This window comes from Mytilus galloprovincialis, chromosome 4 (genome assembly GCF_965363235.1).
Source record: "Mytilus galloprovincialis chromosome 4, xbMytGall1.hap1.1, whole genome shotgun sequence".
NCBI lineage: Eukaryota > Metazoa > Mollusca > Bivalvia > Mytilida > Mytilidae > Mytilus > Mytilus galloprovincialis.
The window spans coordinates 88,562,476-88,580,283 of NC_134841.1; the positions used below are offsets into that span (position 1 = coordinate 88,562,476).

The following is a 17,808-nucleotide window of genomic DNA, read 5'->3' on the forward strand; positions in this document are numbered from 1 at the left end:
GTTTATTTTTATGAAACAAAGACATGAATATATGATTGAATCATGAATGCATATATATAAAGCACTATATGTTGAGTACAATGTCACTGAATCATATTGAGTAATCTAAGATACGACCAGTATTAATACAATAATTATACGTCACAGGCACTTGTTTCTGTCAATATGGAGTTTACTATCCATACCAGTATGTGTACGGGTAGGGATAGGTAAACCCCATATTGACAAGTGCCTGTGTATAGATCTGTATAGTATACCGGTATTGATTATTCAATGCAATTATCATGTTTTGTCATTTCTTTTGACCAAAGTATTTGCCTGGCTTTCTTTAGTTTGTGATCATGTTTGAAAATAATGAAAATGCCTTTTAACCAATAGCAACAGAAAACCTAGTATCAGTTTCACGTTTTACACATTTTATATTTCCCGCGATTTTTTCTTTTTCCATTCGGAACTTGTTTAGTATCCACGTGATTATCTTGTTGACAGCATCGCAACAGAAAGAAGCTTTCTGAATTTCTAATCAAGATGCCAGAAAAGAAACAAGAATATTGGATACCAGAAAGTATTAAAGACGTATCGTTTGAAGAAAAATATGAAATCCTGACAGAATTGGGAAAGTATGTTTTCTAAGGGGTACAAGGTGCCCGTGAAGAACGTTAGTTACCGCATTATTTACATCTAACGATTACCTCCCTTGAAGGCTTGAAATATGTTTTTGCCCCCAAAATTTGTTTTGTATGGTCAACTAAGCTATAAATGCAGACATGTTAATAAAAAAGACTTTAAAATTATGGTTAGTGAGAAGCGTTTATCCGAATGTATTCAGTGTTACCAGTGATCGTGATGGCATGAAAAAAGGGGGACATTGTCAGTGCATTCATTTTTCTGCTAGTTCTAACTTGACTTTGAAGTGAAGTGTCTAATATTTTAGATATTTCTAGTATGGGAACAGCTTAAAACTATTATGTTAAAAGGACCAGAATATCTGTCTAATTAATTTAATGGGACTAATTAGATCATGCAGAGAAATTTATACACATGATTTAGACAATATTCATTATAAGTCCAGCAACTTTTGAAAATTATAATCGGCTGTGGGCAGTGATATTGCACATTGGTAGTTATTACCTGATTTTACATATCGCATAAACAAATATTACAAATTGAAAATAGAATGTTTTTTTTTTTTTTTTTTAATCATCATTGTTCATGAGTTAGAAAAAAAACCCATGATAAAAGATAAAAATTGAATGATTTCAATTTATTTCATGCCATCATAAAATTCATAGAAGAACTTAAACCTACCATGCCAACAAGTTGAACAACTGGTTGTCGAGCCTTCGACTTTAGTCGAAAAAGCGAGACTAAGCGATCCTACATTCCGTCGTCGTCGCGTCGTCGGCGGCGTCCACAAATATTCACTCTGTGGTTAAAGTTTTTGAAATTTTAATAACTTTCTTAAACTATACTGAATTTCTACCAAACTTGGACAGAAGCTTGTTTATGATCATAAGAAAGTATCCAAAAGTAAATTTTGTAAAAATAAAATTCCATTTTTTTCGTATTTTACTTATAAATGGACTTATTAGTGTTTTTGCGAGGAAACATTACATTCACTCTGTGGTTAAAGTTTTTTAAATTTTAATAACTTTTATAAACTATCCTTGATTTGTACCAAACTTGGACAGAAGCTTGTTTATGATCATAAGATAGTATCAAGAAGAAAATTTTGTAAAAATAAATTTCCACTTTTCAGTATTTTACTTATAAATGGACTTAGTTTTTTTGCCAGAAACAAAACATTCCTTCTGTGGTTTAAGTTTTAAAATTTTTATAATGTTCTTAAACTATCCTGGATTTCTACCAAACTTAGACAAAAGCTTGTTTCTGATCATAAGATATTATTCAGAAGTAAATTTTGTAAAAAAAAATTCACTTTTTCCGTATTTTACTTATAAATGGACCAGTTAACATAACATACAGTCTGCAGTTAAAGTTTATAAAACATTCATTAGATTCATAAACTATCCTGGATTTTTTACCAAACTTGGAAGCTTCTTTCAATCAAAAGACAGTATCGAGAGGGAAATTTTTATTGATGTTTTTCCTCATTTTTGTTGAGTCTGCGATTAACAGCAAAAGTAGGCGAGACACTGGGTTCCGTGGAACCCTTACAAATTTCTTTTAGAATAAATGTGTTTATCTCTGATGCTAAGACCCTATAGGTGAATCAATATTAAGGCCAAATAAAAATATATGTGTGGTTCCAGTAACCCTACCTTCCCTACTTTTTCACATCAAAAATAGCCTACCCTAAAGATTTTATTTTCTTTTTTCATTAAGCACAGTTAAAGTCAGAATGTTGCTCCCATAGACTCAATGTAAAAAAAAACCATAAAATAAAAAAAAAATCCCTAACTACCTACCCTAACATTTTTTCAGATGTAATTGGAACCACACATACTTTTTTATTTGGCCTAAAGCCTAAATATGCCATATTTAATGATCTGACCACGGTAGTGTAACTATACCAATCTTAATAAGTTTGTTTAAAGGAATTTGCTGGCATTTGAGGTGAATGCCAACATTTTTGGGCTTTGTAGAGAATATTACAATAAAAGATTGGATGTGCCAGAAATACTTTATCATATAAGATGTCTGCACCATGTTGATTTATATTTACAAATGATGTCCTTGTAAATGTTGTACCAATGATAAAATTTAGTAAATGTTTTGACATGAATAAATGATGAATAACAACAATTACAATAATTACATGTACAAATATCATATATATCTACTATTTAATAGATTTATTTAAATTGTATTAAACTGGACCCAATTAATTTGTGAACTTGATTCCATCTTTTTAGCAGTCAGATTTAACTGGTACACAATGTAGAAATGGAAATGTCTAACAAACAGTGATTTTGATGAGCTTTTACATGTTTTAATATAGATAAAATTTGCTTGTGTAAAGAATAAAGAGATGGTAGATATTATAGGCACTTCAATACATGGAAAAAGGTACTTGTAGTTTTGAATTTATGTATTAAGAATATTTATGTATGCATGATGCTTTCATTACAAATTTGTATTTTTTTTAGAGGAGCTACTTCTGTAGTGCACAAGTGTAATGATAAAGGAACAAGTAAGGCTTGGGCTGTCAAAATAATAAACAAACGGGTACGTAAATTACAAGATTTTACAATGGTTTGTTGATTATAAGTACAATTTATGTGTAGAGAATTATAGACACAATAAGTTTCACTTGGTTGACAGGGTCAGATGCATTGAGGATTTGTATGTTTTTAAAAAATGTTACAGATTTATTAATCTGTTAATTGGATTTTCAGATGTAAATCTAGGTCTTGCATTTGTAATTAATCTGAAAAATTAATGAGTACTGCTTAAAATTTTGTGGTCAAACATGTTCAAAGCTTTCATTTACTCTTTGTACATGGTCACATGTTGTAAGGTTTACATTATGAGTATTTTTTTCACAACAGTTTTAAGGAGATCAGCAATACATACATGAACTGCTTATAGTTATTGTGGTAGGGATATATACATTGTCTATATTGCAGTTTAACCCTAGACATAATGATAACTACCAGAAAGCCATTACATGTAAAATAAGAATTTATCTTCAATTTGGAATTATTGTTTATTTCCTACATTGGAATTAAGTAAGCTTCTAGATGTACATTTTACAGTCAATATTTAAAAATTCATTACATTATAATACATTTACATGTTCTTCACTTTTATATGCTAGATTTTGATTGGTTATTACATACTAGTATTACAGATAAGATACATGTATATTGTGGATTCATTATTCTTCGGTTGATATGTTTACCCTGAATTCAAATATTCAATTTTTTCTAAATATAATGGCTTATACATTTGTGTATGCAGACTCAGCAAAATCAAGAAATCAAATATTCATGAAAAACCTATTGTTCCTCAATTTAAAAAATTGGTATCCACAAAAATAAATGAATCTACAGCTTCTGTTGAGTTTTGATACTTAACACGTATATATGTTAAATATTTTAAATGTATTGAAATTTATAATTTTAGGTTGACTTTAAAGTTATCAATACAGAAATTGGTATTTTACTGAAATTGAATCATCCAAATGTGGTATGTACACTTTTAAATGCGTGGTGTCAGACAATTTTTGGCAAGAACACTCATACATTTGGTTATATCAATAACAACAATATAAATAGAAACTTAATCTAGCAGACATTACTGTTTTTATAAGGGATGGCAAGGATTACTCTACAATTTCAGACGAAAGACTGTTAATTAACTGTCTATTTTTTGTTACAAGTAGTGCACATGAAAGCATTCCCTCGGAAGGAAAGAACGTTGCTGGTACCACTATAACAAATACTATCCTTAGGATAAACATATGTATGTTGTTATTTGATTTTATTTAGTATTACAATGGGGATATTTCCTGTGGGGTTACTTCCTATATTTTTAGTGGTATGAGTGTGCCACAAAACAGGGTCCTTTTTTCATGCCCTGCTGGTTAGAACAGGGTCACTTTTTCATGCCCTGCTGGTGAGAACAGGGTCTTTCTTTTTTAAGAAAGTATTTGTTTAGAACAGACTGGCTTATTTAACTGTTTAAGATACATTCTAGAACCCGGGTCTTGAACTGCATCTATTTTATACGGTCTAGAACAAGGTATACATTTTCTGAGCATGTATAGAAAAGGGTATGTTTTTCAACATTTTTGTTTAGAACAGGCAAGGATGAATAACTAAGAACAGGGTATATTTTCAATGTTTTCTGGTTAGAACAGGGTATGATTGGGCAAGTGCTGTCGGCACAGTTATACCAGAAAGGATAGTCAGTAACCCCCCTGGGGGATATTTCAACCGAACTAAAGTAAGTGGAAATGTTAAGAGAAATATCTCAAGATGTATAACAGGCAAACAAGTATCCGATTACTAAAACTCTACTCAGGTACTCAGCCTTCCGAGGGAGTACTCGAGTACTCGTTGCCATCCCCAATAAAAACACATGTGCATCATTCATTTGTACAGATAAAGTATCTGAATTTTATCTATGTTTACCTCATTTCCTTTGTTTCAAGTATCTTATACATTTTGCTTGTATTTATATGTTTATTTGCATTTTAGATTAGACTTAAAGAAATATATGAAACACCCCAACATATATATCTAGTGTTAGAGCTAGTGAAAGGAGGGGAACTATTTGACAGGTAAGGAAACCAGATTAAATTAGTTTCTAAAATGAAAAGTTTGTCATTGCTGCATAATGATTGACCTTCCACCACAACAAAAGTTAATCATAGTTGTCATAGATTTTGAATAGCAAGAAAAACAATTAGAATAGTTTTTAAAAACTGGAATAATGCTTCAGAACTTATACAGAGATTTCATAATTTGAGTAGTACATGTGTATTATTTGAGGATTGCTATTGTTGATTTTGGCCTTAAAACCAGGTTTGCAATATACATGATAGATCTGTATGTATCCATAATTTCTATTTATAAAACAAACTTGATTCTATATAATTAACTAATATGCAATTAAACTCAGATATTATAGTATGTTTTTAGGATAGTGACAAGAGGATTGTCTGTAAACATACATTGAAGTATTTATTTTAAAAGTTGCATAACAATTAAAATATGTTTTCAGGATAGTGACAAGAGGATTTTACTCTGAGAAAGATGCAGCTGCTGCAGTAAAACAGATGCTTATTGCTGTACAAGTAAGATAGCCATTACACATAAAATAATCCAGGTCCTTTCATTACAGTGGTACCAAACACCTTGACTAAAATTAAATATTTACTTTGTCCCTTTGGTAAAAATGTAAAATAAAATAAAAAACTTGAACTCCATACTTTATCGGAAAAATTTCATTGGATATATAGCAGTTTGTGACAAACACTGATTTTGACCATTGAGAAGCTTAATATTTCCTTAACAATACAACTTGATTTAAATGTTAAGCTGATTTTTACAGAGTTATCTCCCTGTAGTGTTATGTACCAGCTTGATTAGGCTCCTACTCACAACCACCTGAACTCTATTCATATTAAATTCAAATAACTACATTTAGATTCAATATTCAAGATTTATTAGGAAAACACTCAGACACAGATACATGTGTAACATGAGGTCATACATAATAGCATTATAGAAACATATATACAATGTACAATGTGTTACAAGAGGTCATTAACATTAAATATGACAGAAATGAACATGTGATTAACATAGAGAATAATACATGACAAAATCGGTATCATATGTCGTATCATCCCGAGACACCAATATTAGCCCAAGGGCTTTAGGCCTGAGTGATGATATTGGTTGAGGGTGATACGGCATGTGATACGGATTTTGTCATGTTTTATACACTTTAATCATATTTCAAGGAGAGTTACATTATATGAACTGTTCACTGGGTTACCTTCAGTTCTACTTTTGTCTTGTTTTAAAAGCCTGAAAAGAACTGCTCAATTACTTATCCAAATCACCTGGGTTACCTTACAATTTGCGTGCAGTTGTTTTAAAAATATTTTGTTTATTGTTGTATTTTTATGCAGTTAAGCTGCATTATGCGAGCACCCTAGATTTGTGTTCTACCCAATAGTTGCTGAAATACTTGCCATTATTATTTTCTAGCTGGCTACTATGTTATATATAACTAATTGAACACGTTTTTAATACTTTTTATTCTGGATTACAAAAAATATGACCAGAAAAACCTTAAATGATCGTCGAATCAGCCAAAAGTTTTGAAGTTACACATAAGAAGTAGTCCTCATTAAGAATCCTTGTGTAGTTTATTATGACCTGTGCTTTTGGCTAAGATGTCAAAGAACAATTGTATGAAATATTAAATCACCGAAAATCTCTAAAGACAATAGTTTAGATTTCCCAAATGGCAAAAGTCGTAGGAATATTGTTTGTCATCAATATGTAGTACAACTACGTCAGTAGTCTATTTATAAGTTCAACTGTTTATGCTGTTGGCGGCAATTTCAAATTAGAATCTTTTCAACTTTGAGGCAGGAGTGCAAATTAGCGGTGATCCGAGGTCTGCAACCTTCCACTTTTGCATGCGGAAATTCGACTTGGTTTCAAGCTACAAAAATGTACACCCGACGGAGTCAACTTCCAATTGAAAGAAAATAAGAAATAACTTTGCAAACCTTTTCACCAAAGTCTCTAAATAAACGATCTAAAAACTATCTTCATCATAATTCATGACAGCGATGTTCATTTTGTGCAACCGCTAGCTTTATACGGAATATTGCCGACAAATAATGTGTAAATTCGAGTAAAATCGTATTTGATTGACAAAAACAACATTGTAAACACAATAACAATGACTGCAGTGAAGATAAAATTTACAATATGGGATCCGATTACGGAAGCGGATAAGGGTAATTCCGGGTTCTGGCGATCTTCTACAAAAAAATCCAGACAGGTGACAAAATACATTTATGCATGGTAAATGAATATAAACACTAGAATTGAAAACCAAAATATATGTAAATGAAAGAAAAAGCAGAAAATATTTTATACAGACACTCAAAATTACTTTTTGAAAAATTTTAATGTCAAAATCCAATACAATGTGACAGCTGGGAACAGTATATCTAACAATATATATGTTCATGGTCACAGTATAAATTTTCTTTATCTGTGATAAATGATGATGATGCATGTGAGATGCTTTTAAAGTGTAAACATATTACTGCAATTTTGAAGGGGTATTTTTGTCTCAATTTTGAAGTGTCAATTAAAGTGGCTGGAAGTTTCTTACTTTACTTTCACAAATAATGCAACTATATTATATACATGTAATACTTAAATGTAAGCAAATCATATGATATATAGATGACGTCCTTTAGGCCACTCTACCCCCTCCTGTTTGATAACTTGGAAACGGTCGAGATCCCCACCCCTGAACCATATATTGAAGTTCTTAGTATAGGACAATATAATAAATCAAATAAAATATAAGGGGAGTCCCTGGAGTCACACACCCCCTCTTGTTTGAGAACTTGGAAACGGTCGAGATCCCCACCCCTTAACCATATATATTCATGTTTTTATCAATATGAAAAATCAAATCTCCTCAAATGAAATATAAGGAGAGTCGCTGGGGCCACCCCACCCCTCCTGTTTTAGAATTTAAAAACGGTCGAGATCCCCACCCCTTAACCATATATATTTAAGTATAGGTCAAAATAACAAATCAGATGAAATATAGGGGGAGTCCCTTGGGTTACCCCACCCCCTCCTGTTTGAGAATTTGAAAACCATTGAGATCCCCACCCCTTAACCATATATATTCATGTATGGGACAATATAACAATTCAAATGAAATATAGGGGGAGTCCCTGGGGTCACCATACACCCTCCTGTTTGAGAACTTGGAAATGGTCAAGATCATCACCCCTAAAACTTTAATACTTATTTATGGGACAATATAACAATTCAAATGAAATATAGGGGAAATCCCTGTGGTCACCCACCTCTCCTGTTTAAGAACATGGAAACGGTTGAGATCGCCACATCGAAACAATATATATTCATGTATGGGCCAATATAACTAATTGAATGAAATATAGGGGAGTCCCTGGGGCCATTCTACCCCTCCTGTTTGGCAACTTGGAAACCGATGAGATCCCCACCCCTTAACCATATATATTCATGTATGGGACAATATAACAAATCAAATGAAATGCAGGGGAAGTCCCTAGGGTCACCCTACCCTTCCTATTTGAGAACTTGAAAACCATCGAGATCCCCATCCCTTAACCATATATATTCAGGTATGGGACAAAATAACAAATCATTTACATTTACTTTCGGCAGGTCAGTCAGACCTCACCTTTGATCCCTGTAGCAGTGAACATTTGTCTGATTCGTGTCTCATAACTTTTGTACTATAGAACACAAACTCAGTTTTCTTTCCAGGGAAACCAGTCCATTCATACTATTACATGTTTGCACTAAGTCAACTTGTACTACTAGCAGTCAACTAAAACCAACGTTAACTACCAAGTAGGCAACTGCAGTCATTTCAAACTTGTACCATAAAAATATGCATTGCTATATGCATTGTTTTTGAAACCTTAATAACATATAAATTATTTGCCTTAATAATTAATTCATTAGATAAACGTAAATGTACTATATATGAATGTTTAATGTTGAAGCAACATTGCCACAGTTTTCATAATTAAGTTTGCCTTGGTTTTGGGATTTTGGTTAACTGCCTTCAGCGCTTACAGGGCTTTGATTTTGTGTGTTTTGTATTTTTTACAGTTTCATTTAGTGTGCCAAAAAATATGAAAACTTGACTTTCGTGACGTCACATATACATACCAAACAATGACGTCATTCAATAAATTGCGTCACGCACGAATGACAGTACCTATTTTGAGGAAAAATATTTCTTAAGCTTACATGTACATAAATAAAAACTGACTGTAAAAAAAAAAGAAAAAAAAAGTAGGGGTGTGATAAAGGGTATGCGATAAAGGGTGCACATCAAAGTTGCGCGATATGGATTAAACAGCAGGCTATTTATCACATATTCAAAACTACTGTATTTACTACTCAACATATGATAAAATAGAATAATACTCTTATTATGCCATATCAACTACCTGAAAAAATCTTAAGGATATTGAGGTTTTTCAGTTGAATCACCATCTTGCTGAATTTTCTTGTTCATACTTGTTCATACAAACAAGAAATGGGCCATAATTAAATTACATTTGTCTATTTTTATAGTTGTATAGCTTAAAAACTACTAATATTTATAAATTATTTGTCTTTTTTTCAGTATCTACATCTGAATGGAGTGGTGCACAGAGATTTAAAGGTAAGAATGTTGAGGTGATTGATAGAAGAAACCTTGGATTTTGGAATCATGGGAATTTGATGTTTTGTCTTTAAGTTTTATAGCAAATATATTCTTTATTTTTTGGTATAAAGTGGTTAATTTTTTTTTTTAACATACATGTACCATGAAAAAGCACTGAAATCTTGATTTTGAACCTGTAAATTTTTGGTCATGAAGATTTTTTCAGTTATGATTGTAATGATTGAATGATTTCAATGCCAAAATAAGTTTGTCTGCTCTGTGGTCGGTTGTTGTCGCTTTGACACATTTCCCATTTCCTTTCTCAATTTTATTGATTTTAACACATGTTCTGTAAATTTTATGAATTATTTACCAAAGCTTATATTACTCTGCTTAAATGAAATTTGAATTATTAAAAATATAAATAGAGATGTGATTATGATTGCCAATGAGACCATTATTCACCAGAGTCAAAATTAAAGCCTTCATCAATGAGCAAAACCAGTACCATACATTGAGTTATAAAAAAGACAACAGGGAATCAGAAGTTCAAACAAAAAATAATGAATAGAACTAGACAGTTTGTTTTATAACTTCAGATGCTCTATACTGTATTGATGGTACATTTTATTAATTTGTTAACTAAATATATATCATCATCATGTCTGTGAAATATAATTTGATACATTTTCTGATTATTAGGATTATTTATGATTAAGACTGAACCAATAATTTATTGATAACTCTTTTTTAGCCTGAAAATTTATTATATGAAGATCTCAGAGAAGACTCAGCTCTCAAAGTTGGTATGTAAAATATTATACATTCACTCTAAGAGTGGGGGCTTTATTGCATTCACCTGATTGGCTTGTATGTTTGGTTGTCCAACAAATATTCCTGTCAAGCTTTTTTCATTTACTACTGAACAGAATGACTTCATACTAAGCAGATAACAATGATGAGTTTCAAGTGTGAGCTTTTCTGTGTGTGTTGTAGCACCTATTTCCTGTTAATCAATTGTTTGAACTAGAAGTGGGGGTATGTTTACCAGGACCACTTACTTATTAATTTGAGTTCAAAGTTCAGGATTGGTTCAAAAATAATTTTCTAGCGTGAAGATTCCATGATACAATATTTGTGTCCATTTTTTGGCTATTTTTTTTAATGATTATATAAGATTACTTTATTAATTAATTTGAAATTTTCAGCTGACTTTGGATTATCTAAAATATTAGACCATGAAGTACAGATGAATACAGTTTGTGGAACCCCAGGTTACTGTGGTATGTACTGTAAACAGGAATAGAACTTTTAATTACACAACTGTTTTTTTTCCTGTGAAACTTTTTATAACCATTACTATTCATTTTACTAGGGAAATATTGAATTTTATCATCCCTAACAAGAGTAAAATCTTTCAATACTGAGAGAAAAATAAAGTACAAACGATTTTTATATCATATAAAAAATAATTAGTTCCATCATTACAAACTAATTTTCAGAAGACAGGATACCTAGGAAACATATAAAGATATTTATCATATATGTTTAGTACAAAATACAGCAATTTTGTACATCTAATAAAGGTTCTTTTTTCCTGTCTGTATCACCTACCCTGTATCGCATACCCCGTATCGCATGGCTAAACCAGTATCGCATACCCCGTATCGCATAGCAAAACCTGTATCGCATACCTGGCATGACGTCACAATTTGAATGATGTCAAAGTTTGACCTATGACGTTCAGTTGCTGTATCCTGGCATAGGAAAAAAATGAGTTCCCCCCTAAAAAAAAAATGTCCTATCATTTCAACTAAAATCGATATTTTTTTCATAAAATTATTACCCAGTAACTTTACGAGCAATTTATATATAAAAAAAAACACAATAAGATGTAGAAATATATGAACTTTTATTGTTTATTTGGTCATAATTTTCGTGAAGTTTGTTTTCATTACCTGATGGATTAAACACAAATGCAAATTTTTACGGTTAAAATTTTGGTTAGAATATATGGAGATATGCAAATTTTTCAAGAAATATTGGTCTTGCTGTTCACCTCTTCAGCAAATTAAAATGATCATGAATGATATCATTACCAAATAAACAATAAAACTTTAAAAATTTCTACATCTTATAATTATTTGATAAATGTTAATTTAAGTTGAAATAATAGGACAGTATATACATATCGTTAGTGGATGCATTTTAATACATGGTCTTTAACAGGCAGCACTCCTTTTGCGCCAATTACTGTTTTTCAGGGGTATCATTTGCGCCAAAAAAAAAATTTCAAATGTATCAATTGCGCCAGTTTTCGGAACTCATTTGCGCCAATTTACCTGAACACATATTGATCGTACATATTAAAGATTAATATATATTAAGTATGATTTTTGTGTTATAAATTATTATTCGCTAAATAATTGTTACTCTTGTTGGTGAAAGGTGAGTATAAGTAATAGGATACCATTAAACTAAAGGTATGCATATAAACAAACAGGTAAACACTGATTATAAAAAGTGTTCAGTGACGAATATAAAAGAATCAGTTTAAAAGAAGTCTTTGCGTTGATAACATGAATGTTACTATAAAGAATTAGAATCGAATCGAGGGAAGTCAGTTGTTATGTTAGATTACCCTTAATTTCGTCAGGCTTTTATTAAGAAAAGTGGAGAAATAAGATGGCGATGTACTACAAAAAAAAACTGCAGTGCTACAGCTTACAAATTCTAGCCTTTAACTTCTTAAACAGATATATATGATGTCCAACTGTACATAGTTTTATATTTTAAAGTTAATCATTAAATGGACTTAAAATGACTTTAACTCTGCCAGTGAAAACTGCAAGTCCCAAGCCCGGATAAAGGAAGAGGGAAGTCATTTTTCTTTAAATTGGCGCAATCGTATATTTTATTTTTGGCGCAATTGATACCATGTAATTTTAAAACAGGTGGCGCAAACGTAGCATTGGAGAAAAAAAGTTGTGGCGCAAAAGGACGCATTTTTGGCGCAAACGGATCTCTCCCCTTTAACATATATTGAGAATGTAATAAGATTATAGGGGGCATAACGATGTGGATATTAAGCAAACAAGGATGTCTATTAAAAAATTTCAGCTGGAAAAATACAAGAAAATCATATAGAATAACAATGGAGAATGGTAATGGGGAATGTGTCAAAGAACAACAACCCGACCATAGAGCAGGCAACAGGTGATGTCCACCAATGGATCTTTGCTAGCTTATGATTTCAGATGATTTAAGACAAAAAAATGGATATTCCAAAAATCTGATTCTATTTAAATATATGATAAACAGAATAATACATGGCAAAATCCGTATTGCATGCTGTATCACCACTCGACCAATATCAGCTCTCGGGACCTTAGGCCCTTGGGACTGATGGTGATACAGCATGCGATACGGATTTTGCCTATTGTATTATTCTATATGTATCTATTCATTTATGGTAATATATATGTTCTTATAAAGATTTTAAATTTAAATACTACTTCATAATATTTCAGCACCAGAAGTATTGGCAGGAAAAAAATACACACCAGCAGTAGATATTTGGAGTTGTGGAGTTATTACATATATCTTGTAAGTGACTTTTTTTTAATTACAATTGAGACTGAACATACAGCAGTCAAAAAAGAGATTTTTACACTTAATGACACTTAAGTTGACCTTCTATATTCTATATCAAATCAACAAAACTACAAATTGAAGCAAAAATTGAAGAACATATATACTGCAGCTACTTAGTTACATGCTCCTGGTGATGAAGCCTTGCGTTCCTGGTGTTTTTAAGCTTTTAAATTCAGAAAAATACATTCAACCTGTAGTGTTTTTAAAGTGTTGCATCATTTTCCAAGGATTTAAATTTTCTCATTTTGGTTTTTAGGTATAATTTGAAACATTTTTTCACTCTCCTTTTCAGGTTATGTGGTTATGAACCATTTTATGAAGAATCAGAAAGAGAAGTTTATAAAAGAATACTGAAAGGAGATTATCATTTTGATTCACCATTCTGGGACAGTATCTCATGGAATGCTAAGGTTAAATATCACATTGTAAATTCAGAAATGTTTTGTTCAACAATAAACAAATAAGTGAGATAATCATGTTGCGGTTTTAGGTAATGCTGCTTAAAATTAATAATGTAATTTAGGGAAATTTAATTGATAATTTTCATTTATTGTAAAATTATTGAAATATCCCAAAATTTTCTGAATTTAAAGTAATAATTACATGGTACTCTACTTGCACCATTCTTCCCTTTATTTTGCATTTTGACATTGTTTATTTGCTGATGACTTGTTTTTCATAAGACTCTCAATTAGTTTAAGAGTTTTAACCTTTTAGATTCAATCCTGATTAATTGAATGATGAGAAACAATTTATAAATCTGACAGATTGTCTGAAAGACCACTCTTGAGTTGTATTGCAATAAACACTTTTTTGTTTAAATGCAAAAACAAACTAGTATGAAGAGAGGCTTAATAATTCCTAAAGTCTAAAACTTGTAAAGAAAGTGTAACAAAGTAAGAGTGGAAGGTATTTTTTGCTAATCGAAAAAATTATTCCGAGGATAATTAAGGTTCAGAGGTTTGTAGACTTTGAAACTTATTAATAATAATCTTTATTTGTCATATAAGTAACATTATACTTGTGACATAAACAAAAGTAGCAACAACAATAAAATAACTGAGTTGAACGCACACTTATCTGTATATATACAAGTAAAGCTAACTTAGAGTCCCCTGTCCTCAGCTCTAAAGACTGTTTTATAAAGGAACCTGTTTTTTTCACTTGGTTTATATTAGAAGGATTTAGTAGGACTACTAGTTTTTGAGCATCAGATAGATTTGGAAACATAGGATTATTTATTAATGCAAATATAATTATGTTGATGGGGTGCACAGTTTTAACATAACTTGTCAAATTCTCATTATTTCTATACAGGATTTAATCAGCAAAATGCTCCAACTTGATCCCAAGAAAAGGATAACAGCTGATCAAGCTTTACAACATCCATGGGTCAAAGGATCAGCAGCTAAGAATGAACATATGGCTGAAGCTCAGAATAAGATCAAAGAATTCAATGCAGCCAGAAAGATGAGGGTAAATATATAAGCATCATTAGAGATGCAAAAATATGGGATTTTATAATAATAGCAATAGATAAACATTTTTTACAGATATTCCATATATTTGTGTTATAAATAAAAAATTGAGAAGATAGAACTTCAAATTTACCGAGTTACATGCATACAAATGAAGATTGTAAAAATTGAATTATGACACCTTTTAGCTTTTTATACCTACATATGAACATACTATTTTCTGTGTCAATTAATATAGGATAGTTTTGATGAATTCAATAAAGCCCATTTTTATTTTTATTTATAAAAGTTGTAATTTTCTACTAATGGCAGTTCAAATTATTATTCAAAATCTAAAATCTTGTCTGTACCTTTATCATATCCAATTTTTAGCTAGAAATAAAAAAAAAATTATTATGATAAAATCCAAAATTTCATCTTTTGCTTTATTTGTTTTCTTTAGGAGGAAGGTATGACTTCTAAAACTTGCAGTCAAACTCCTAACTCACCTGATTTAATTTTGAAAAGTTTCCTCTTAACAAGTTTTGAAATTGACACTACCACTGGTGTTATTTTCCTTTGTTTTATACGACACTGAAATTGGTACACTGATTAGTTTTGATTTAATACTTACCTTCTTATTAATTTTGAGTTGATAATAATGGGAGATGGGGAAGCAATTTACTGTGTAAATATATTGTAACTCCAAAAGTCTAATTTGCAATTTTCTTTTTAGGAAAATATTTCTTGTATATCCATGCAGATTTGTCATTTTGACAGATAATGTAATTCAATATGTAACTTTATTCTTCTTGATCTACCAAAAACATAATGTAACTAGTTTCAAGTGGTGATAAATATATACTCTCCTCTTTTCTTTCTTTTTTGTTCCATAACAGAGATTGCCAGAAAGCAAAGTTAAAGCAATAAGTTGGGATCTTGTTCTTAAAACTATAGTTGTTGGCATTGTGATGAACAAATATTTTTGTGTAATTTATCAATAAAGTCTACAGCATTTGGACCTATGTAGAATTTTAAGCTTCTTCTTAACGTATATTCAACTTGAATTAATTCATTAAAAATTATAAATGTATAGAATTTCATAACACCTGTCCCAGATTAAAGTTTCCTTTTTTTTACAAAAAGGAAGAAAGAATTCATTTAAGGTGGTACCTAACACTACAGGGAGATAACTCTGTAAAGTCAGCTAAACGTTTTGATTACGTTGTGTTGTTAAAGGAATATCAAGCTTCTCAATGATCAAAATTGGTGTTTGTCAAACTGCAATATAACCAGTGTAATTTTTCTGACAAAATGGTTGGTTCAAAATTTTTGAAATTTTTATATTTTTGTTTAAGGGTCAAAGTAAATACTTTTTAAAATTTTATGAAAATTAAACGAGCCAAATTAATTTTAGTGAAAGTGTTGGGTACCAGCTTAAAATCTGGCAAATACAAAAATTCAAAATATTTTTAATATTCCTGTATTTTGGAAATGCATGACTTAAATGTATACATACATATATTTGATAAACCATTGACTTTGAATTAAATTTCCTCGTAATTAAATGATATGTCTTTTTAAAATTCTAATAGAACCATTTATTATGTAAGATTTGAAAAATTGCAAAATATCAATTTCCTTTTTTTGATAAATATCTGTTTTTAGATAAAATGTATGCTTTTGGAAGCTGATTTGTTTGGTAACATTTTGTTTTTATTGCAGGCAACAATGGATGCAACGTTATTAGCTGCTCGAGTCGGCCGTGTACAAGAACTCCTCAGTTCAATCAGTGATGTATCACAACAATCGGTGCCTATGGAAATGTAGTTGTATTTGTAATGACTGTGAAATTAACACATTGAATACTTCACAATGGTTTGCAATCATCATATCATGGAAAACGTTGACTCCGTCCAATTCTAAAGAATTTTAGTGTGATATTTGATCATTTATCTGTCAGAATAATATCAAGAGAGAGAAAACTATGTATTCTCTGTCTTAGACAATATAAAGGACAAGGGTTATATTTTTTGTTCTAACATTAAGCAAAAGTAATGGAACCTATTTGCTGATTATCCATTTTGTAAACAAAAAAAATGGTGAATTATGATAATTTTTAATCATAATCCCATGTCTGAAAAAAGGTTGAAATACACTCAAAAGAAATAGTGAATTAAATTTCAAAAATAATTTGGTTTTTCAAAATTCTCCTGTTTTCTATTTGTACATTATTTTGATTTATCCTTTTGTAAATTAAATGGAATAATAAGATCTTGTAAAAAAATAAATATTCATGTATATTTTTAAGAAGATGTTAATTATGTTAGATCTATCCATTTGTACTTATTAACTGCAATTGACAGTAACAAACATCATAAAAAGTTGTTATTTTTGCTTAAATTAAAGCACATGTCATGATGTCATAGTATTGTTACATAATTATAATATATTAAGATTAATAGAAGTTTAATGAAATGTTGTAATCATGGCAAATTTATTCTTGAATATTTCCTAATTGATTTGAAGATGTATACATTATGGAACTACTTTGATTGAACGTGTCTTTTGTAAATTGCAGATTTGATATACATTTTATATTTTATTGCACTGTTATATCGCCTTTGGAGTGATTATTGTTGAAGTGTTCTTCTACAAGAGTGTCTCGGTTTAACAAGGAATAACTACAGTAATAAGAATTTTTTGCCAAATAAACAAGTGATGTAAAAAAAATATTTTTGATTTTTTCAATCAATGGTAGATCCAAACAATTCATTGTCATAGGATGGGGTCGCAACTGCCAGCTAGA

The 17,808-nt window shown here is 30.6% G+C and overlaps 1 protein-coding gene across 1 annotated transcript; it reads left to right on the forward strand.

Annotated features, from left to right (window-relative positions):
* Nucleotides 1-455: 455 nt before the first annotated feature.
* LOC143073311 (calcium/calmodulin-dependent protein kinase type IV-like) lies at nt 456-16,974 on the forward strand. The gene is made up of 12 exons (XM_076248746.1): nt 456-620; nt 3,111-3,189; nt 4,090-4,152; nt 5,166-5,248; nt 5,692-5,764; nt 9,868-9,906; nt 10,643-10,694; nt 11,097-11,171; nt 13,419-13,494; nt 13,835-13,952; nt 14,860-15,018; nt 16,725-16,974. The coding sequence occupies exons 1-12, from the start codon at nt 529-531 to the stop codon at nt 16,827-16,829; spliced, it is 1,014 nt and encodes a 337-aa protein (XP_076104861.1). The 5' UTR covers nt 456-528; the 3' UTR covers nt 16,830-16,974.
* The last annotated feature ends 834 nt before the right edge of the window (nt 16,975-17,808 follow it).